General features: G+C 48.9%; 1 protein-coding gene across 1 annotated transcript in view; it reads left to right on the top strand.

Annotated features, from left to right (window-relative positions):
• Window positions 1-24,034, top strand: part of LOC123774626 (uncharacterized) — a 145,805-nt gene that overhangs the window by 88,699 nt on the left and 33,072 nt on the right. Inside the window, exon 4 of the mRNA XM_069303912.1 lies at window positions 2,738-2,771. Coding sequence (XP_069160013.1) covers window positions 2,738-2,771 — 34 coding nt within the window. The remainder of the gene's footprint in view (window positions 1-2,737; window positions 2,772-24,034) is intronic.

The following is a 24,034-nucleotide window of genomic DNA, read 5'->3' on the forward strand; positions in this document are numbered from 1 at the left end:
GGGTGGGTAGAGTGTTGAGCGCGGCATTGGTTCACTCGGTCAGGCAAGGTCCTTCTCTTCTCTTGCACTTGTACTTTTCACATCATATCAGGGGGAATGTGATGACCTATCCTTGGTCGGTCGGTGTTGGTAGTGCAGAGAACTGGTCCACATGCATTTCTTTGATGAATCTTAGTGTAATAATAATGGCAATCGCCTCGGCTTAGGTTGATGAAGCATGCAATCAACTCCCACTTTTCTTCATGTTCATATGGAATGCACACAAAAAAGAGGAATTCATCTAAGCTTTATAATATATATTCAGAAGTATGCTCGTGTACCCCTATTTTCAGCCGGTTGCTGCCCAGCTTACTGTACACAAATATACATAACAAAATGTACTAGTAATAAGTTATAAGCTATAACCATAAGACCTGCGTTGGTAGTACTAACATTCAGTGGCATTAAGCCCCCAGAACCCGCCCTATCCGTGAGTGGCAGATAGGTTTAAGAGACCCGTAATGGGTTCAGGTGCTGGACCAGTCATCTGTAAAAATAAACAATTCACGTTTGTGATGAACTAGTTACATTTGGCTTTAGTGAACCTATCCTGCATCTCAGGGCCCATGGTGGGGGGAGGGGGGGGGGGAAGTTAGCCACAATCGTGCCTGGAGGGGGGGGGAGATGCTAGCCATAGTTACGTAATGTTTCATCAACTCATCCTCATGTTTAGATAGTACTTTTTGTAACTATGTCCACCATAGTATAATTATTGATGTACTAAGCAATTAATAGAATTTTGTACTATTCACTTGATAGTCCGAAAAAATGAAACCAAAAAAACAAACAAATATTACTAGGTTTAGTATAGTACATATATGAACTATATTAGGCCTCGGATAGCGTGTATTAGGCCTAGAAAAGTTTTGTTTGGTTAGTTCAGTTTGTCTTTGCAACATAAATACAAACAAAATTCCGGTTTGTCCAAATTCAATAGTACGGATTTCTAATTGCGTTGTAAGTCGTTATATGTACTATGGTTACCTTGAGGTGTTTCCGGGGCTTAGCGTCCCCGCGGCCCGGTCGTCGACCAGGCCTCCTGGTTGCTGGACTGATCAACCAGGCTGTTGGACGCGGCTGCTCGCAGCCTGACATATGAGTCACAGCCTGGTTGATCAGGTATCCTTTGGAGGTGTTTGTCAAGTTCTCTCTTGAACACTGTGAGGGGTCGGCCAGTTATGTCCCTTATGTGTAGTGGAAGCGTGTTGAACAGTCTCGGGCCTCTGATGTTGATAGAGTTCTCTCTCAGAGTACCTGTTGCACCTCTGCTCTTCAACGGGGGTATTCTGCACATCCTGCCATGCCTTCTGGTCTCGTGTGATGTTATTTCTGTGTGCAGGTTTGGGACCAATTAAGTATTTACTATTTTGTACTGAATAGTCTGTATTTAGATTTATATGCTATATTTAACAGTGATTTATGAAAATGATTACAGTAGTGAAGAAGTGTTACAGCAATATAAGTTTATATTTTATATTTAGGCCTAGTTTTACCAATGGTAGGTTGGTAGAGTTCTGAAATAATAGGAAATTTGAGATTAGGTCACTGTTTGGTTCTATGCTGTTGTTAATATGTAAATAACACGGAGAAGAATTAAAGTTGTAAGTGTCAGGGTTGTGAGGCGAGGAAACTTTGTGCGATAAGACAAGTGATAAGGTGCGCCCTGGCCTTCACCTCACCCTCCACGAGTACTCACCTCTTTCTCAGAAAATCGGAAGGAGTCATATCATGAGATTCTTGAGGTTATCTTGAGATGATTTCGGGGCTTTAGTGTCCCCGCGGCCCGGTCCTCGACCAGGCCTCCACCCCCAGGAAGCAGCCCGTGACAGCTGACTAACACCCAGGTACCTATTTTACTGCTAGGTAACAGGGGCATAGGGGTGAAAGAAACTCTGCCCCTTGTTTCTCGCCGGCGCCCGGGATCGAACCCGGGATCACAGGATCACAAGTCCAGTGTGCTGTCCGCTCGGCCGACCGTCATGAGGAGGATTCGAACCTGGGTACTCCCAAACACACGCCTTAGATCACAACACCACATGGTGTAGTGGTCCAAGGCGACTGAAGTGGTCTACTGATTTTCTCACTGCTACATCACTTGAATGTGAGTTCTCCGACCTCTTTCTGGTCGGAAACGCGGCTATTTGTTTTGGGACAGATTACAGGGCAACATAATACACGTAGGATCACTGGCAGATAAATATACCCGTGGAAGATACTGGAGGACCAGGTCCCAAATCTACACAGTAAAATAACAACGTACTGGAGTGAACGATATGGGAGAAAATGCAGAATAGAACCAGTGAAGAGCAGAGGTGCCATAGGCACAATCGGAGAACACTGTATAAACATCAGAGGTCCGCGGTTGTTCAACGTCCTCCCAGCGACTATAAGAAATATTGCCGGAACAACCGTGGACATCTTCAAGAGAAAACTAGACTGTTTTCTAAAAAACGTGCCAGACCAACCGGGCTGTGGTGGGTATGTGGGCCTCCGGGTAGCTCCAAGCAACAGCCTGGTGGAACTAACTCTCACAAGTCAAGGCCGGGCTTGGAGTAAAAGAACTCCCAGAACCCCATCAAGCAGGTGTATTTCAAGCGTAGGTTAGACATATGATTGAATTTTGGTGGATGTAAACAAGAGCAGCCTCGTGAGGCCTTAGGCAGCTCCTTTATTGACATGTTTTGTTGTGTCTTTGCAGCTGGTGTTGGAGGCCGGAGGTGTGGCGGCGGCTGGTGAGTGTCCTGCTTGTCTTCACTACACATTGTTGACTGTTCTAGTCGCTCTTGGCACCATAACTGCCAGGCCATTGGTGGCCACCAATCACTCTCAGACTTACAAGTAGTTTTAACTCAAGAAATCACTCCATTAAATGTTCACAATAAAGGTATACATATATATGAATGAGTTTAGATGGATATAAATAGGAGCTGCCTTGTGTGGGCTGATTAGCCTTTTGCTGTTTCCTTTATTGTTAAACGAGGCAAATAGTGTACCAAGAGTCATAACAAAGGGTCGCAATAAGACATCTTTGTTGTTATTGTGTTTTATCTTGTCCCTGATGCATCAGTCTTGGCTTAGTGTCTTGTGTACAGTCTTGGCTTAGTGTCTTGTGTACAGTCTTGGCTTAGTGTCTTGTGTACAAAGTGAGGGCCGAGCGAGTCGTGGGCCCTCCTGGCCAAGATACACTGACACATCGTGGTCCAGGGGTTAAGACACGTGTCTGGGAGCCCCAGGACGCCCTCCTTCAAACATTTCCTGATACATGTATCACGTTAGTGTAGTGTCACTGTGAACGTGTAGGAAAGTGTACACATGATTCACGGTATATAACGAGGGGGATAATAATAGGCTGCTAAATATATCAACACAAAACTCTAAATAATGGAAGCAAATTGGATAAGTTTAGTTTCAGAGAAAAATTGGGTAAATATCGGTTTAGGAATCTAGTTGTTTCATGGAAGACGTTCTCAGGTAGCGTAATAGACGAGGGGTCAAGGGGGTCAAGGGGTCACGACGGGTCAAGGGGTCACGAGGGGTCACGAGGGGTCACGAGGGGTTAAGGGGTCACATGGGGTCACGAGGGGTCAAGGGATCTCAAGGGGTCACGAGGGGGTCACAATGACTCTTCTTGTCTCACAAAATTGTTATCGTTATATTCAGAGGTATTTGGGTCAGTGTGCAGTACTGGTGATGTTGACCACAGTAACTCTCCATACGGTGCCAGGTTAAAGGCTGGCCAGAAACATTGAAGCCTCAGAGTGCTTCTTGAAGACATGTACACAACTGTCTTAGAGCTGTGTTGAGAGAGAGAGAGACAGAGAGAGAGAGAGAGAGAGAGAGAGAGAGAGACATGGTATCACTGGGGAGCCGGTCGGCCGAGCGGACAGCACGCTGGACTTGTGATCCTGTGGTCCCGGGTTCGATCCCGGGCGCCGGTGAGAAACAATGGGCAGAGTTTCTTTCATCCTATGCCTCTGTTACCTAGCAGTAAAATAGGTACCTGGGTGTTAGTCAGCTGTCACGGGCTGCTTCCTGGGGGTGGAGGCCTGGTCGAGGACCGGGCCGCGGGCACACTAAAGCCCCGAAATCATCTCAAGATAAGATAAACTAAGAATGGGTGATTGACTAACGGTGTGCCTCAAGAGTCAGTATTCTGTATAATCCATAATAAAAAGCCTCATGTTGACGAAAATATTAATAATACATTTGTAAACACTAAATTTAAGAGAAGTTTCTACTGCTCTTGGGCTGGGCGGTAGAGCGACAGTCTCGCTTCATGCAGGTCGGCGTTCAATCCCCAACCGTCCAAGTGGTTGGGCACCATTCCATCTCCCCGTCCCATCCCAAATCCTTATCCTGGCCAAGTGCTATTTAGTCGTAATGGCTTGGCGTATTCTGATAATTCCCTTCCCCTTGTGGTGCCCTGCTTGTAGATGTGGCCGGGATGCCTTGTAGATTTGAAGAGGAAAATGGTAGTTGTTGAACATCGCAGATAAATGGTAGTTGTAGAACACCGCAGATAAATGGTAGTTGTTGAACACCGCAGATAAATGGTAGTTGTTGAACACCGCAGATAAATGGTAGTTGTTGAACACCGCAGATAAATGGTAGTTGTTGAACACCGCAGATAAATGGTAGTTGTTGAACACCGCAGATAAATGGTAGTTGTTGAACACCGCAGATAAATGGTAGTTGTTGAACACCGCAGATAAATGGTAGTTGTTGAACACCGCAGATAAATGGTAGTTGTTGAACACCGCAGATAAATGGTAGTTGTTGAACACCGCAGATAAATGGTAGTTGTTGAACACCGCAGATAAATGGTAGTTGTTGAACACCGCAGATAAATGGTAGTTGTTGAACACCGCAGATAAATGGTAGTTATAGAACACCGCAGATAAATGGTAGTTGATGATCACCGCAGATAAATGTAAATGCCAAAGTTTGGGGTAAAGATAACGGAGCTGTGTGAAGAGACCTGATGATACAGATATTAGTAAATCATATTGTGAAGGGAAGACTTAGAGATTCAGATTTGCACAGGCTTAAAACTAAGACATTAGTGTATCAAAAGACGAAGTTAGGCAAAAGTATTCTTGATCTCATATCTGGAAGTGTTAGCAATAGAAACTAAAGTCTTACCCTTTAGTTATATCTTGCACTAGTAAGGCAACACTTATGATTTCATTCAGTAATGATCATGTTTCAGCGTGGACATACATCCTCTGGGAGACATTCACCGTGGGCTGGCAAGGCGAACACTGGCCATGAGAACATTGTCTTAAGGCATGGAGGACGAGGAGGTAATGACCCAAGGCAACAAGGGAGGGGGGGTGGATAAACAAGGTCTTGTAATAGTTAAACCAAGTCACAAAACGCCAGAAAAGCTTGTGGAAGATTGTTGATGTGCATCAGAAACAGGATATTTGAAAGCAATCATACAAAAGCAGAAATAGATGTGAGTACAGAACCGTGTGGGACTCCGCTGGTGACATCTCTTCATGCTGACATCCGTTCCCCTTCTGAGAGGAACTGGCTGTTTTCTGTTGCTTAGGTACTCCCTTATCCACTGGAGCACCCTGCCTGCTTCTCCAAGTTTTGCACCATCCTCTTATGGGGTATTGTTGCAAAGGCTTTCTGGCAGCCCATAAATATACAATCTGCCCACCCTTCTCTTGTCTAATTGTCATGTAGTGTGGTTGAGCCGTTGGTGCGGTGGTGCTCTGCCTCTGCGCTATCATCACTCAACAACAAACTGGTCTTAGTGAGCTATGAACAACAATTGGTTGCTGCTACTATTGTTTTTATCTTATTTTCTCTCTAATTTATTCTTTGCGTGACGTATTATTTTCTGGGAACCACGCGTGCCGGCCGCCCTATCGCCCTGTTAAACCAAAAAACGTTGCTGTGTTTAAGTCTCTGCCACACTCCCTCCCTACAGCTGATGGAAACAAGACCATTTTTATCATTATCGCGGTCCATAGTGGCGAACATGACAGTCACGTCAGCACCATCATCGCCCCTATCAGCGGAACATGACGGTCACACCGCACCCATATTAATCGCCGCCTCACGTGACCACGACCCGCCACGGTCCAGGGAGACCGTACTCTGGCGACCGCTGGCAGTCTGCCCCTCGCCGCCAGTGCATACAGATGCCCTTGTTAAGATAGGTGGTGGACACTTACTAATCTTGGTAATTATGATAATTGATGTATACTGTGCGGTTAATTTGGTAATCGACAACGGAGACAGGCTTTTGGCCCCTGGACCCCGCTACTTCGAACCTCCACCGATGGAGGGATTTCTCTAGCTTTCATAAGCATTTGCCTTAAAGAGGAAACTGATAGACTTAAGGCGATTAAGACGGACGTGCGATACCAGACTCCATCTCTGAATGGCGTTGAGTGACAGCTGTCCCGACTGACGGGTCAGAGTGCGGTGTTTAGGCAAGATCAACTAACTCGTTGTAGATTGGTGTAAATAAATACTTTCCATTAAATACCAGGTAGGCCATAAATATATTACAGGTTAGTAGCGCCAACTTGAACCTGTGTCCGTGTATCATGAACTATACTGCACCTGTATCGTCTTGCACAGCTTGGTCAGGTGGTGAGAGGGGCAGGGGGTGAGAGGCAGTGGTGGGGGTGACCTGGGGGTGAGAGGTAGTGGTGGGGGTGACCTGAGGGTGAGAGGCAGTGGTGGGGGTGACCTGGGGGTGAGAGACAGTGGCGGGGGTGACCTGGGGGTGACAGGCAGTGGTGGGGGTGACCTGAGGGTGAGAGGCAGTGGTGGGGGTGACCTGGGGGTGAGAGGCAGTGGTGGGGGTGACCTGGGGGTGAGAGGTAGTGGTGGGGGTGACCTGAGGGTGAGAGGCAGTGGTGGGGGTGACCTGGGGGTGAGAGACAGTGGTGGGGGTGACCTGGGGGTGACAGGCAGTGGTGGGGGTGACCTGGGGGTGAGAGGCAGTGGTGGGGGTGACCTGGGGGTGAGAGGCAGTGGTGGGGGTGACCTGGGGGTGAGAGGCAGTGGTGGGGGTGACCTGGGGGTGAGAGGCAGTGGTGGGGGTGACCTGGGGGTGATAGGCAGTGGTGGGGGTGACCTGGGGGTGAGAGGTAGTGGTGGGGGTGACATGAGGGGTGAGAGGCAGTGGTGGGGGTGACCTGGGGGTGAGAGGCAGTGGTGGGGGTGACCTGGGGGTAAGAGGTAGTGGTGGGGGTGACCTGGGGGTAAGAGGTAGTGGTGGGGGTGACCTGAGGGTGAGAGGCAGTGGTGGGGGTGACCTGGGGGTGAGAGGCAGTGGTGGGGGTGACCTGGGGGTGAGAGATAGTGGTGGGGGTGACCTGAGGGTGAGAGGCAGTGGTGGGGGTGACCTGGGGGTGAGAGGCAGTGGTGGGGGTGACCTGGGGGTGAGAGGCAGTGGTGGGGGTGACCTGGGGGTGAGAGGTAGTGGTGGGGGTGACCTGAGGGTGAGAGGCAGTGGTGGGGGTGACCTGGGGGTGAGAGGCAGTGGTGGGGGTGACCTGGGGGTAAGAGGTAGTGGTGGGGGTGACCTGAGGGTGAGAGGCAGTGGTGGGGGTGATCTGGGGGTGAGAGGCAGTGGTGGGGGTGAGAGATAGTGGTGGGGGTGACCTGGGGGTGAGAGGCAGTGGTGGGGGTGACCTGGGGGTGAGAGGCAGTGGTGGGGGTGACCTGGGGGTGAGAGGTAGTGGTGGGGGTGACCTGAGGGTGAGAGGCAGTGGTGGGGGTGACCTGAGGGTGAGAGGCAGTGGTGGGGGTGACCTGGGGGTGAGAGGTAGTGGTGGGGGTGACCTGGGGGTGAGAGGCAGTGGTGGGGGTGACCTGGGGGTAAGAGGCAGTGGTGGGGGTGACCTGGGGGTGAGAGGCAGTGGTGGGGGTGACCTGGGGGTGAGAGGCAGTGGTGGGGGGTGACCTGGGGGTGAGAGGTAGTGGTGGGGGTGACCTGGGGGTAAGAGGCAGTGGTGGGGGTGGCCTGGGGGTGAGAGGCAGTGGTGGGGGTGACCTGGGGGTGAGAGGCAGTGGTGGGGGTGACCTGGGGGTGAGAGGCAGTGGTGGGGGTGACCTGGGGGTGAGAGGCAGTGGTGGGGGTGACCTGGGGGTGAGAGGCAGTGGTGGGGGTGACCTGGGGGTGATAGGCAGTGGTGGGGGTGACCTGGGGGTGAGAGGTAGTGGTGGGGGTGACATGAGGGTGAGAGGCAGTGGTGGGGGTGACCTGGGGGTGAGAGGCAGTGGTGGGGGTGACCTGGGGGTAAGAGGTAGTGGTGGGGGTGACCTGAGGGTGAGAGGCAGTGGTGGGGGTGACCTGGGGGTGAGAGGCAGTGGTGGGGGTGACCTGGGGGTGAGAGATAGTGGTGGGGGTGACCTGAGGGTGAGAGGCAGTGGTGGGGGTGACCTGGGGGTGAGAGGCAGTGTTGGGGGTGACCTGGGGGTGAGAGGCAGTGGTGGGGGTGACCTGGGGGTGAGAGGCAGTGGTGGGGTGACCTGAGGGTGAGAGGCAGTGGTGGGGGTGACCTGGGGGTGAGAGGCAGTGGTGGGGGTGACTTGGGGGTAAGAGGTAGTGGTGGGGGTGACCTGAGGGTGAGAGGCAGTGGTGGGGGTGACCTGGGGGTGAGAGGTAGTGGTGGGGGTGACCTGAGGGTGAGAGGCAGTGGTGGGGGTGACCTGGGGGTGAGAGGCAGTGGTGGGGGTGACCTGGGGGTGAGAGATAGTGGTGGGGGTGACCTGAGGGTGAGAGGCAGTGGTGGGGGTGACCTGGGGGTGAGAGGCAGTGGTGGGGGTGACCTGGGGGTGAGAGGCAGTGGTGGGGGTGACCTGGGGGTGAGAGGTAGTGGTGGGGGTGACCTGAGGGTGAGAGGCAGTGGTGGGGGTGACCTGAGGGTGAGAGGCAGTGGTGGGGGTGACCTGAGGGTGAGAGGCAGTGGTGGGGGTGACCTGGGGGTGAGAGGTAGTGGTGGGGGTGACCTGGGGGTGAGAGGCAGTGGTAGGGGTGACCTGGGGGTGAGAGGCAGTGGTGGGGGTGACCTGGGGGTGAGAGGCAGTGGTGGGGGTGACCTGGGGGTGAGAGGTAGTGGTGGGGGTGACCTGAGGGTGAGAGGCAGTGGTGGGGGTGACCTGGGGGTGAGAGGTAGTGGTGGGGGTGACCTGGGGGTAAGAGGCAGTGGTGGGGGTGACCTGGGGGTGAGAGGCAGTGGTGGCTGAGGGAGGAACAAAACTAGTGAAGCATAGCAATACAGTGTTAAGACTTGCCCGCCTTGTCAGTGAATGTATTTATATGTTAAGTTTCATATTGATTTATATGTGGAGTCCGGTCCTTGTGTGTGCTTACTGCTTGTGTGCCTCCAGGACGAGCTGTTAGCTCCTGGGCACCGACTGTCAGGTGCCTGTTTACTGCTATTTATCTATTTACCCAGGTACCTATTTAGTGCTAAGTGAAGGTGCATCAGGTTAAAAGAAGCTCAGCCCATTGGTTTCCGCCATCGCCGGTGATCGATCTCCGGTCGTTAGGATTACGAAAGCCGGGCGCAGTCCGCTCAGCCACCAGGCCCGTAGCCATCGTGTGTGTGTGTGTGTGTGTATGTATTCACCTAATTGTACTCGGCTAGCTATGCTTGCGGGGGTTGAGCTCTGGCTCTTTGGTCCCGCCTCTCAACTGTCAATCAACTGGTGTACAGATTCCTGAGCCTACTGGGCTCTAACATATCTACATTTGAAACTGTGTATGGAGTCAGCCTCCACAACATCACTGCCTAATGCATTCCATCTGTTAACTACTGACACTGAAAAAGTTCTTTCTAACGTCCCTGTGGCTCATTTGGGTACTCGGCTTCCACCTGTGTCCCCTTGTTCGCGTACCACCCGTGTTAAACAGTTTATCCTTATCTATCTTGTCAGTTCCTCTGAGAATTTTGTAGGTAGTGATCATGTCTCTCCTTACTCCTCTGCCTTCCAGTGTTGTGAGGTGCTTTTCCCGCAGCCTTTCCTCGTATCTCATGCCTCTTAGTTCTGGGACTAGTCTAGTGGCATACCTCTGAACTTTTTCTAACTTCGTCTTGTGCTTGACAAGGTACGGCCTCCATGCTGGGACCGCATACTCCAGGATTGGTTTTACATATGTGGTATACAAGGTTCTGAATGATTCCTTACACAGGTTCCTGAAGGCAGTTCTGATTGTGTGTGTGTGTGTGTGTGAGAGAGAGAAGCAGGAGAGCTGAATGAATGAAGGGAGTGAGGGAGGTATGGAAGATGAGAGAGGAAGAGGGAATAGAAATTAGTGAGAAGAAACAGTTTAGGTAATTATGAGAAGTCGCTAAGCCAGTATGACTATAGCACGTGGGGGGGGAGAGGGAGAGAGGGGGGGGGAGAGGGAGAGAGAGAGGGGAGAGGGAAAGAGAGAGAGGGGAGAGGGAAAGAGAGAGAGAGAGAGGGGGGGGAGAGAGAGAGAGAGAGAGAAAGGAAAAAAACAGGGAGAGAGAGAGAGAGAGAGAGAGAGAAAGGAAAAAAACAGGGAGAGAAAGAGAAGGGGAGGGGGGGAGGGAGGAAGCGGCGGCGACACCTACCGGAGACGACACATTATTGCCTATGATGCCAGGTCCCTGCTTCCTGCACGACCCTCACCTTGTCCCTCACCTTGTCCCTCACCTTGTCCCTCACCTTGTCCCTCACCTTGTCCCCTCACCTTGTCCCCTCACCTTGTCCCCCCACCTTGTCCCCTCACCTTGTCCCCTCACCTTGTCCCCTCACCTTGTCCCCTCACCTTGTCCCTCACCTTGTCCCTCACCTTGGTCCCTCACCTTGGTCCCTCACCTTGGTCCCTCACCTTGTCCCCTCACCTTGTCCCTCACCTTGTCCCCTCACCTTGTCCCCTCACCTTGTCCCCTCACCTTGTCCCCTCACCTTGTCCCTCACCTTGTCCCTCACCTTGTCCCTCACCTTGTCCCTCACCTTGTCCCCTCACCTTGTCCATCACCTTGTCCCCTCACCTTGTCCCCTCACCTTGTCTTGAGACAAGACGATAGGCGAGTCTTTTCCTATTGTAGAATCTGAGGGAATCTATTTCTCAATTCTTTTCTTATCACTAATCTTTTATTATTGTTAAACAATTTTTGTCCTAAGTCGAAAATTTTATACTATGATTATTTTGTGCTCTCCGAACCCTGTACATACTACTGAGTACAGTGGCTGGACAGGTCCTCTTTGTTAAGATGTAATTTTTCAGGTCAATCCAGGGCAAATCACCTTGCAGAGCATGCAACGATTGCCAGTAACTACCCTGCTGATGATGGCTAATTACAGACCGATATTTCACCATGGCGTATTACACTGGGAGTCGCGTGAGAACGACCCGATTAAATGACGGAGTTTTGTAATCTATGGAGCATTGGTGGCAGCAGCTGGGATTCGACCCAGTTCAGATCAGACTCCAGTTGTTATAAATGGGGTTAGTTAAGGCCTAGAGCATGTCAAGTTACTTGGCTTAAATTGCATGTGTTCTGTTAACAGACTAAAGTTCAGTAGCCTCAGTTGAGTCCAAGCCTTAACCAAATGGCTGTGTTTAGATTAGTTAGATGATTTGAGTAAAATGTTGACCGAAAGTCGTTTTATGCAGTTAATACCAAGCTGAAATGGGATCGTTTTAGTTAGCTGGAATGAAAATGGATACTTCCACCTCAGCTTTTATTGAAGCTGAAGGAGTTCACTTAAGATTAGTTTCATTTGAACCAGAATAGAATTTGTAGGCTTTTAGGTGAGACCAGCCTAAAGTAAAAATGTTTCATGTGAGACCAGGCAATATTTGGATGACTTCCTATAGATCAGGCTAAAGTTAGTAAGTTGTCTTAACATTAAATATGACCATTGGGAAGGGCGGCAGTGTGTGATGGTGGCGAGAGGTAATATCAACTGAGACCAGACTGAAGCCAAGCTGTTAACATCATGCCACCATTGGATAACAGGTTGATGAAGTACCGTGATCTTGTTAAATGCTCAGTCAAATTTTGAGAACCTTAGGAAAGTCTTTGCTAAATTAAAACATAAACGTGAGAAAATATAAACACTGCCGTAGGTCCTATTTCCTCCCATTCATGTATTTCTTAATGCTATTTATATGTATTTACGTATGTAGCTTAACCTAGCATTTTAAAAGCACTACAATCACCTTCTGTGGTTGATTGTTCAATAAATCCTTGAATTATGTGTTTAACACATCTCTAACCCTGTCCATGGGGGACAGAAGAAAATGTATATGCTGATTAGCATTGTTAATGTGTGGCCACGTCAGTGGTAGAAAATAATTAAAAAAAAAATGCTATCTATGCAAGTTACCTGGGCCTGTGGGCTGACTCTGTGGCTGCTTGTTCCACACAACCACACCACAGCCCACACTCTGTGGGCTGTCAACTTGTATTCTGTTTAAATATACGTTTTTTATTTAAATTTTGTATAACACTTTTTATCTTGAGAGTTTCAGCCCCTTTATATCCTCTTTATTTGTCATCCTATATTGTATAGGATGTCATCCTAGTCTTCACTTTTTAAACTAGGTCTTTAAACTAAGGTTTTAAACTAAGGCTTTAAAATAAAGTTTAAACTAATGCTTTATTTTAGATTGTTTTAAGCTAAGGCTTTATCATGTAATGTCATCGGCGTTCCTAGTGAATCTTCACACAGGAGTTGTCATGGTTGATAGAAATTGAAATTGAAATAAGTTTATTGAGGTAAAACACACACAAAGGGATGAGGTAGCTCAAGCTTTTCTCACCCCGTTCAGTACATCGTGTTAACACATACATAGACACACATCACAAACAATAAACATACTACCAAACATTCTGAGAGATAAACATGTACATTTCCTCCTTTACATAAGTAGTATGTCATGACTGGTGCTCCGCTCTCCAGGAGTGTGACCTCTGTGTGTGTTATTAGTCTGGGTTAGAAATGTCTGCCTCCCTGGGCTCTACAGGTCCAGTCTGTGGTGTCTCTTCCTTGGGAGTCCAGGGACGCGGGTTCGAGCCCCTTGTACGGCCTTAATGGTTTTTTTTTTTTCCAAAGATGCATCATGTTACTGTGCGTGATGTGTTGGTACGGGTGGCGCCTGGTGTGGACCCTGGTCACAGCCGGTCAGTGTTTACACAAGTACCTAGTGACCACAATACCCAGTGACCACAATACCCAGTGACCACAATATCCAAGAGTAACGTTAATTCAACGCTGAACCAACGTCGGATCAACGTTACTCCTGGTTATTGTGCCCAACGGGTACTGTTATTACTCGGTCAATCACTGCTACCCTTAGTTTAGCCCAACTACCAGCCTCTATAAACTTACATTTCTTAGAACCCAATCACTTGGACTGTCTGTACAGCGACGGCTTCACCTCATGCAGGTCGGGGTTCGAACCCAGATAGTCCAGGTGATTGGCCACCATTCCTCCCCCCACCCCCCGTACCAGATCTCCTCATACCCTCATAAGTGCTCAATCGCAATGGCTTAGCGCTTTCTCCTCATAATTACCTTACTTTGACATTTTTAGAAGGATGCAAAAGATATATATTTGGCAATTTTATTTCCACTTAACTCAAAGTCAGGGGAAGGGAAACTAAATGGTGTATGTGTTAGGGGTTGATGGTGATGTGTCCTGACGCACGGGCAAGACCAAGCTCAGCCAACCTGTTCCCTTGAATAATACACTTTATTATTATTATTATTATTATTATTATTATTATTATTATTTTCTACCACAGACGTGGCCACACATTTACAATGCTAACCAGCATATATACATTTTCTTCTGTCCTCCATTGACAGGGGTTAGAGATGTGTTAAGCATATAGTTCAGGGATTAAACACCCCTGAATAATACACTGCATTTGACCTCAACATTTTCAACGGATAAAAAGATACTGTAAATATAGCGGCTGACAAACATTCATGCTTTCTATGTGTGGTCGACAGGTTAGTGTCGGTTAGGCTTGACTGTTTTTGTACACCATTTTCTGGTCGTTGTGACAAGGCGAGAGGCCAGGCTGGCTGAACAGCGCAACTATCAGGTTTATAAATTTTACGAACTCGTTAAATGACACAAAAGTAGTTTTTATTTGTTAAATATGAGAGCCTTTCCTGAAGGAGTCGGTCAGCTCAGGCAGTTCACAACCCAGTTTCAAAATTACAGCTATAGTACAGAGGAGCCTGTCCCCGCATACAGAGATCCAAGCTCGTTAATCCTCCCTCCAAACCCCCTGTTGATGAATGAAAAGCGGTTTACACACGTCTCACAACTGATGACATCGAACACTTCCGGAACAAGTGCTTCCTCTGTTCGAACCACAATTCTATAAATGCTTCACCCACGTACTTCAAATACAAATAATCGCCAACAGAACTTAAACACCTAACCTACGTCTAACTATACATATAATTTTTATGTATAATAATATTAATTTATATATGAGAAATTGTGTTTTGTTTAATACATACTATGTTAAAGTTGATGAATGAGTCTGGGGAGGACGGCAGCTGTTTTAAGCAGTCTAGTGTGAGGACGGGTTGTACAGAGACGTTTGGGCAAGTTTCCTTTTACCTGATCCCTCTTTTCACGTTGCAGTCAATACATTAGCCCGTCCTCTAAACAAAGGCCAAAGTCCATTCCATGCACCCGCCAAACCCCCTGTTTATGAATGAAAAACGGTTTACACACGACTCACAACTGTTGACGTTCGAACACTTCCGGAACAAGTGCTTCACTGACGACTTTTGTTCGAACCACAACGCTGTAAATGCTTCACCCAGGTACTACAAATACAAATAATCGCCAACAGAACCTAAACACCTAACCTAACCTATGCCTATATATCCACAGTATCCTAATATATTATAATATTAATTTTTATTTGAGAAAAGTTCTGTTTTGACTGAACAACATGTAAAAATTTATGAATGCGTCTGTGGGGTCGACCGCTGGATGTAATGGACTTGAGTCGAGGACGGGTTGCTTAACCAATGCTTAAATATGCACATTTTGCTAATAAATAACAATATTAATTAATATTTAAGAAAATTACTGTTTTGAATAAACATCATGCTAATATTGGTGAATGCGTATTTGGGGTCGACCGCTGGATGGAATGGACTTGGTCTGAGGACGGGTTGAATACATACCTGGGAGTTAAGTCAGCTTTTGTGGGTTGTATCCTGGGGAGGGTCAGTAGTTGGCCAAGCCGGCAGCTCGACGACTCGCAGGCTTCCTGTCCCTAGCAGTGACAACAAACCCAGGAAGTTCATTTATTTATTAAATCCGAGTAATTTTAATATCTTGCGAAGAAATAAACGTCGCCATTAATGTTTAGTGTTGCCACACAGTGGAGGTGGGAATGTTTGGTGTTGGGAAGCCTTGCATAATGAGGAGAGACCAGGAATAAATTTTATATCAATTTTTTAAGGTAAACGTTCGATTGTTTAAGTTTAGCGAAGGAGCATGACAGTTTGACTTAAGAAGTTGTTGACAAACGCTGCATCTTTAGCGAGGCTTGAGCAGTTAATATAACTGTCATATATACCAACGGGCATACATGACACTAATAATTTCTCCTGTCAGAGTCCAGCCATAATAATAATAATGAGGCTCATAATAGGCTAATCACGAAGGCTTGGTATTGATATAAAAGCCAGAATGTGTTGCCAGCAAGACCAGAAGCTGCGTGGATCCTGACGGCGGGAGGAAGATGTCCAGGGCTGGTCAGCTTGTAACATGTGCGCGGGAATCATTTACAAGTCGGCATGAGAGCCACAAGCGGGGGCGGGGAAGGGGAGGAGGGGCCTTGCGTGCCCCTCACCATCATGCACCTCCTAATTGACCCATTTCCTCGTCACAAACAATGATGGAGGACTCGAGGCGCTCGGCCACACACCCCTGGCTCCTAGCCTTGCCCTTTCGGTCTCGGTGGTCCTGCTGTCTCACACCACCGCCGCCAAATGCGACGGGAAGGTTGGGCTGGAGAGCCCGGCGTACCGCAAGGCGCGGGTCCCTCGCGCTCCACACGGGAACACATATACCCCTTCTGTAAGTTTGCTTCAAACCTTCCAGTTGTTGAGTGCCAGTACATTACCTGTGAGCTACTGAGGGGTGCCAGTACATTACCTGGTGAGTTACTGAGAGTGCCAGTACGTTACCTGGTGAGTTACTGAGTGCCAGTACATTACCTGGTGAGTTACTGAGTGCTATGATATTACCTGGTGGGTTACTGAGGGTGCCAGTACATTGTCTGGTGAGTTACTGAGGGTGCCAGTACATTGTATGGTTACTACCCGTCAGCCCACAAGCGGTCAGGTCAGTGAACTAGGGTCAGAAGCAGGTGAGCAAAGGTAGGACACACAGCCACACTGGTGTTATTATTCACCCTGGAGAATGACAAGCACTATACTTGTCATTCTCCAGGGTGTGTAACAGGTAGCTATTAACAGGAATAACGGGTAGCTATTAACAGGAATAACAGGTAGCTATTAACAGGAATAACGGGTAGCTATTAACAGGAATAACGGGTAGCTATTAACAGGAATAACGGGTAGCTATTAACAGGAATAACGGGTAGCTATTAACAGGAATAACGGGTAGCTATTAACAGGAATAACAGGTAGCTATTAACAGGAAATCTACTAAAAAAGTTGCAAGACAGGAATAACGGGTAGCTATTAACAGGAATAACGGGTAGCTATTAACAGGAAATGTACTAAAAAAGTTGCAAGACAGCAAATGTAGTCCCAGTATACAAGGGAGACTGACAGGAGACTGAACTACAGGCCAGTGTCCCTAGCATGCATACTATGCAAGGTGATGGAGAAGAATGTGAAAACAACTAGTTGAATACATGGTGAGAAGGAACTTTGTAACACATAGATTTGGGAATGGTAAATCTTGCCTCACAGGTTTCATAGAATTCTGTGACCAGGCGACAAAACATAGACAAGAAAGTTAAGGGTGGCAGACCGCAAATTTTTGAATTGCCAGAAAGCCTTTGACACAGTTCCCCACAGGAGACTAGTACTTAAGTTGGGGAAAAGGCATGAATGTTAGGGAAGGTGCTCACTCCAGTGGACAAAGAAGTACTTAACCAACAGAAGACAATGAGTCACTGTGATGGATGAGATCTCAGAGTGGCGAGATGTCACTAGCGGAGGCCCACAGGGATTCTGTTCTTGGACCTATCTTGTTTCTGATAAAATTACATGATGTTTCAGAGGAAATAGACTCTTTCCTCTCAATCTTTGCTGATGATGCAAAAAATGCGAGGAAGATTAAGACAGGAAGGCAGCAAAAGGCTACAAAATGACCTGTACAAATCGAAAGTATGCTCCAACAAATGGCTACTAGAGTTTAACTCGAGTAAATGTAAATAATGAAGCTACGTAGAAGCAGCAAGAGGCCAGACACAAGGTACCTATTGGGAAGTGAAATCCTCCATGAAACGGATAGAAAGAAAGATATAGGGGATGATATTTCATTGACCCTGTGTCCTGAATATATCAAAATTATATCATCAGTGGCATATGCGAGACTGTGTAAGGAATCATAAAGAACCTTATATAGCACATACTGTATGTCAGATCAATTCTGGAATATGCGGCTCCAACGTGGAGTCCAAACCTAGTCACGCAAAAGACGAAGTTCAAAGATATGCCACCAGAACAGTTTCAAAATTTCGAGGTATGAGTTACAATGAAAAGCTACGTGAATTGAACCTGACGTCGCTGGAGAACAGAAGAGCTATGGGAGACGTGATTACTGCATACAAAATTCTTAGGGGAATTGATAGGTAGATAAAGACAGATATTCAATACGGGGCAGACTCTGATAAGGACACAGGTGGAAACGTAGTACCCAAATGAGCCACAGAAACATTAGAAAGAATTTTTCAGTCAGATTAGTAAATAAATGGAATGCATTAGGCAGTGATGTGGTGGAGGCTGACTCCATACAGTTTAAAAAAATGTAGATATGATAAGAGCTCAATAGGCTTAGGAACCTGTACACTAGTTGATTGATGGTTCAGAGGCGGGACCAAAGAGCCGAAGCTCACCCTCCTCGAGCACAATTAAGTGAATACAATTAGGTGAGTACACGCAAAAGTTCCCACCCTAGGCCACTACCAGGAAACACATACATTATACACAATGAAATCACAATAGCCTGATATAACTAGGATAATATTGTGGTCCTGTGGGTATGCGTCTGAGGTGACCTGGGACGCCGGTTCGAATCCACTACCCTGCTCCACAGATGTTCTCAATACTACTATATATATAACTCGTAACATTCAAGCAGGTTGAATGATCCTCGCGGATCAAAAGAATTATTAAAACCAAACTCAGGATAAATATTATTAGGAATTTTAGTTCTTGTAGTTTTACGTTCCATTTTCTATGGCTTAATAAAATGCCACATAAAAGACAAAATTAAAACTATTCGCATCAAAGCAATACGTAAACATACAAATGTCAAGACTAATGTGTGAGTAAATGTGTAAGAAATAACAAGTGATAGAATTATAAAGGCAGTTGACAGGAGCTGGCAGACCGAACATGACATGAAAGGTCTTCAGATGGCATCCTGCCGCCTGTAAAACAAATTACGAAAGGGATGACACGGAACCTAAAGTCAAACAAGGTAAGTGGCGGACTGTCTAGCCCGTGTCATCGTCACCATCAAGAGAGGCATTAGTACTGCCCATTACCGCTTTATGGTGCGGCGCTGCAAGCAATGTAAACATAATGGTTGAGGATGAGGCAACACACCCCGGCCTACCCAAGCCCGCCGCCCACACACGGGTTGGGTGTGCTCGCTGGTCCTTGGGTTTCTTATAATGAATTTCTTGGCTTGCTGGCAAATATACACAGTCTGGTTGATCAGTACTGGCATCGGAGACCATGTTTCTAGGCTGGACTTGAAATGAAATTAGAACCACAAAACTGTTTTAATGCTTCCTATCTTGAGGTTATCTTGAGATGATTTCGGGGCTTTTTAGTGTCCCCGCGGCCCGGTCCTCGACCAGGCCTCCACCCCCAGGAAGCAGCCCGTGACAGCTGACTAACACCCAGGTACCTATTTACTGCTAAACTCAACGCTGCTTCACTCAATAAGTTACACAGACGTGAGTATAACTTACCGATACCCTGCGACACACCGTTGTGTTGTGGGTAGCACTCTCACCTTGAAATAGAGAGGACCTGGGCTCGACTCTTAAGATGAGACTATTGGGCACTGTTCCTTGACCCCGTTGGACCCTTTGCTCCCAGCAGTAATTGAGAAACCGGATGTTAAACGATGGGCGGGTCGTGGTCTGGGAAACATATGGTGCTAAATAACCTAACCAGTTCCTGTACCTGGTCTATGGACTAATCTCAAAGTAAACCTAAATATCTGCCCCTTGCTGTTGTTGGGTGCAAGGATGGGGGAGGCTGTGTGCCTGGGTGCAAGGATGGGGGAGGCTGTGTGCCTGGGTGCAAGGATGGGGGAGGCTGTGCCTGGGTGCAAGGATGGGGGAGGCTGTGTGCCTGCGTGCAAGGATGGGGGAGGCTGTGTTCCTGGGTGCAAGGATGGGGGAGGCTGTGTGCCTGGGTGCAAGGATGGGGGAGGCTGTGTGCCTGGGTGCAAGGATGGGGGAGGCTGTGTGCCTGGGTGTAATAACAGCAGGCTGGGGCTTCAACACCCGTGGTCTTGGGCTCATCTGACAACCATATAGTGCCGGTAATCATGGTTGTATGGTTATCTTGAGGTTATCTTGAGATGCTTTCGGGGCTTTAGTGTCCCCGCGGCCCGGTCCTCGACCAGGCCTCCGCCCCCAGGAAGCAGCCCGTGACAGCTGACTAACACCCAGGTACCTATTTTACTGCTAGGTAACAGGGGCATAGGGTGAAAGAAACTGCCCATTGTTTCTCGCCGGCGCCTGGGATAGAACCCGGGACCCCAAGATCACAAGTCCAGCGTGCTGTCCGCTCGGCCGACCGGCTCCCTTGGTGTAATGGTAGTGTAATATTTTGTCATGATGCAACTTTTCTCTAGATTTGCAACAACGTATGGGTGAACAGAGTGAACTGGTGGGTGAACAGAGTGAACTGGTGGGTGAACAGAGTGAACTGGTGGGTGAACAGAGTGAACTGGTGGGTGAACAGAGTGAACTGGTGGGTGAACAGAGGCTACAGTTAAGGATTGGCACCCAGTCCGTCCTTCCCGGCCAGGATACGAACAATTCTTTCTTTATTATGCACCCCATACCCATCCCGTGGGGGGGATGGTGATCATAGTATGGTGATCAACATGTTACAGGATAGTATAGTGTGTGATGGTGATCATGGTTTGGTCACCATTACACAACACTATGCCACAACACTTAGTGTTATAGAATTACATACGTTGACAAGGTAGCTGACGAGGTGTTATGGCAGAACTTTTTTGTTTGTATAGAAAAGACCACTGCCACAGCAAACATGCTACCAACAATGCACAATTTTAAGTGCATTGTGCTTAAGTGCATGTTTTAAGTGCTCCTCACATGGTCTGGAATGTTTGGAGCTTCAAGACTACAGATGACAAATAATGGTAGAGGTTACAGCATGATGGCTGCTTACAGGAGTCAAAGTCGTGTATTACTGCACCAATTGTTAAAACCAAATGTCCTGGATGATGAGACCTGTTGGGCCACGAAGCTCTGGGTTTGACCGTGCGACCCCTTGGGGGGATCTAGTGACCTTCCACAGCATGCAGCTCACAACAGTTGCCTAACTCCCGGGTACCTATTTACTGGGATGTGAAAGGAAACGTGCCCAACCAGTTGTCTGGCCCGTGGTTACAGGACCCCATATATTAAGAGCTTGAAGGAATCTCAGTTTTGTGTAGTCGCCTCCCGAGTGAGGAGTCTCCTCCCAGGACGCCTCCCGTGTGAGGAGGGGTCTCCCAGGACGCCTCCCGTGTGAGGAGGGGTCTCCCAGGACGCCTCCCGTGTGAGGAGGGGTCTCCCAGGACGCCTCCCGTGTGAGGAGGGGTCTTCCAGGACGCCTCCCGTGGGAGGAGGGGTCTTCCAGGACGCCTCCCGTGGGAGGAGGGGTCTCCCAGGACGCCTCCCGTGGGAGGAGGGGTCTCCCAGGACGCCTCCCGTGGGAGGGGGGGTCTCCCAGGACGCCTCCCGTGGGAGGAGGGGTCTCCCAGGACGCCTCCCGTGTGAGGAGGGGTCTCCCAGGACGCCTCCCGTGTGAGGAGGGGTCTCCCAGGACGCCTCCCGTGGGATGGTTGTGGGAGGGCTCCTCCCACTGGATGGTTGTGGGAGGGCTCCTCCCACTGGATGGTTGTGGGAGGGCTCCTCCCACTGGATGGTTGTGGGAGGGCTCCTCCCACTGGATGGTTGTGGGAGGGCTCCTCCCACTGGATGGTTGTGGGAGGGCTCCTCCCACTGGATGGTTGTGAGGTTCATGATAGACAAATCAAAAATCAAATGTAAATAGTTGAACATAAATATGAGTTGGTCAACAGTGTGGGGCCGTGCTGGGCCCCGTGTGTGACTTGGTCTCACCCTCTACAGGATGGCTATGAGGGGGGGGGATTATTAGGGGAAAGCGCCAAGACATTACGACTATGTAGCACTTGGTAGGGTTCAGGATAAGGATTTGGGATGGGGCGGAGGGAAGGAATGGTTTCGGGGATTGAACGTCGACCTGCACGAAGCAAGACCGTCAATCTACCGTCCAGCCCAAGTGATCTGGGAGGATAAAATAACTTAAAACTTTAAATAGACTTTGTGTATATGCTAACAAACTTTGTAATTTGTTTAGCTAAACAAATATTGGACTCCAGTTCATGAGTCCATTATGTGCCTCTAACCTTTCTCCCACGCCGCTCACAGGTATGGGATGCATAATAAATGAAGTGAAGTAGGAGGGCCGGCAGCAGCAGGAAGGTTGGGGCGGCGAGGGCGGCACAGAGAGCGGCGGGTGGCGGAGCAGCACCCCCGCCCGCCGCTCCTGCCGCCCACCGCCCGTCACTGGCCGTCATCGCCCAGCAAATGATAAAAACTTGTCTATTGATTATACCCCCGAGACTCCTCCCACCTGTCAATCAAAGCGCCACACTCGCTCATTGATCAATTACTGCCAGAGCTCCGCCCAGGGGCGGGGCCTTAGTCCCTCCCGCTTACTGTTGCCGTCCGCCCAGCCTTCATATATTCCCCTCACTTTTCTGCGCTTTGGTATCGAATCAATACTTGTTTTATGAACGTAATGATAAATACACACGTATATTTGTAAAATTATCGAATAACGAGGAAAAATATTGCTTTACTTTTGCATCTAAAGTTCATCAGAACTGTTAAGCTCCGCCCTCGGTGACGTCACAGGCGCTTACAACCAATCGCAAGGAAGAAGTTTTTGTTTTATATACAGTATATATATACATAAAAAGAGTTCTTACATTCTTGTACAGCCATTAGCACACATGGCGTTTCGGGCCGGGCCTTAATCCAAATATTTCCCCTGAATACGACCCGCCAAATCGTTTAACAACCAGGTACCAATCACTGCTGGGTGAACAGAGGCTACAGTTAAGGATTGGAGCCCAGTCCATCCTCCCCGGCCAGGATACAAACCCAGGCCAAAGCGCTCGCGGAGCGTCGGGCGAGTGTTTTACCACTGCGCCACGGGAACTGCGAGTGCATGGGACTATCACCAAGTTAACCTGGTGATAGTCACCGTATCACTTGATGAACACTATTTTCCGACTGCTCGAGCAGAAATACCTAAAGGTATTGTGGCTTCTCACTTTCCTGTTTTCCCTTCAAAATACTGGAAGACCAGAAAAATATAATTGTGGCCCCCGTGTATTGTTTCTTGGGTAGGAGAGAGAGAGGCGGGCCTGGCGCCACTGTTCCCAGGGAGAAGGTACACAAAGCCAGGCACTTGTGCAAGTAATGCCTCCCCCGCGCCCCGCCCCCCCCCCCCCCCGACACCTAAAAAAGACAAGAAAAAATGAGTTGAGGAGCGGTGTTAGGGTGCAAAGTTGGCCCATCGTTTGCTTAGGTGAATAGTATTAATCAGCCAGTATGCCTTCTCTATCAGGTCACCCCCAGCCTACACGAGCACACCCTCCCTCATACTGCCTCCCCTCCCTGCCCCTACTTCCCCCCCCCCCCAACACACTGCCTCTACCCCTACCATCCCAACACACTCTACCCCTACCCCTAACACACTCCCTACCCCTACCCCCAACACACTCCCTCTACCCCCAACACATTCTCTACCCCTTACCCCCCAACACACACTCTACCCCTACCCCCCAACACACTCTACCCCCTACCCCCCAACACACTCTACCCCCTACCCCCCCAACACACTCTCTACCCCCCCAACACACACTCTACCCCTACCCCCCAACACACACTCTATCCCCTACCCCCAACACACACTCTACCCCCACCCCAACACACTCTCTACCCCTACCCCCCAACACACACTCTACCCCTACCCCCAACACACTCTCTACCCCTACCCCCAACACACACTCTACCCCCCAACACTCTACCCCCCAACACACACGCTACCCCTACCCCCCCAACACACTCTTTACCCCCCCAACACTCTACCCCTACCCCAATACACACTCTACCCCTACCCTCCCAACACACACTCTACCCCTACCCCCAACACTCTTTACACCTACCCCCAACACACTCTATACCCGTGCCCCCAATACACACTTTACACCACGACCACCACCAGCAACACCACCACCAGCAACACCACCATCACCACCACCACCAGCAACACCACCATCACCACCACCACCAGCAACACCACCATCACCACCAGCAACACCACCATCACCACCAGCAACACCACCATCACCACCACCACCACCAGCAACACCACCACCACCACCAACACCACCACCAGCAACAGCAACACCACCACCATCAGCAACACCACCACCAGCAATAGC

Source organism: Procambarus clarkii, chromosome 51, assembly GCF_040958095.1.
Source record: "Procambarus clarkii isolate CNS0578487 chromosome 51, FALCON_Pclarkii_2.0, whole genome shotgun sequence".
NCBI lineage: Eukaryota > Metazoa > Arthropoda > Malacostraca > Decapoda > Cambaridae > Procambarus > Procambarus clarkii.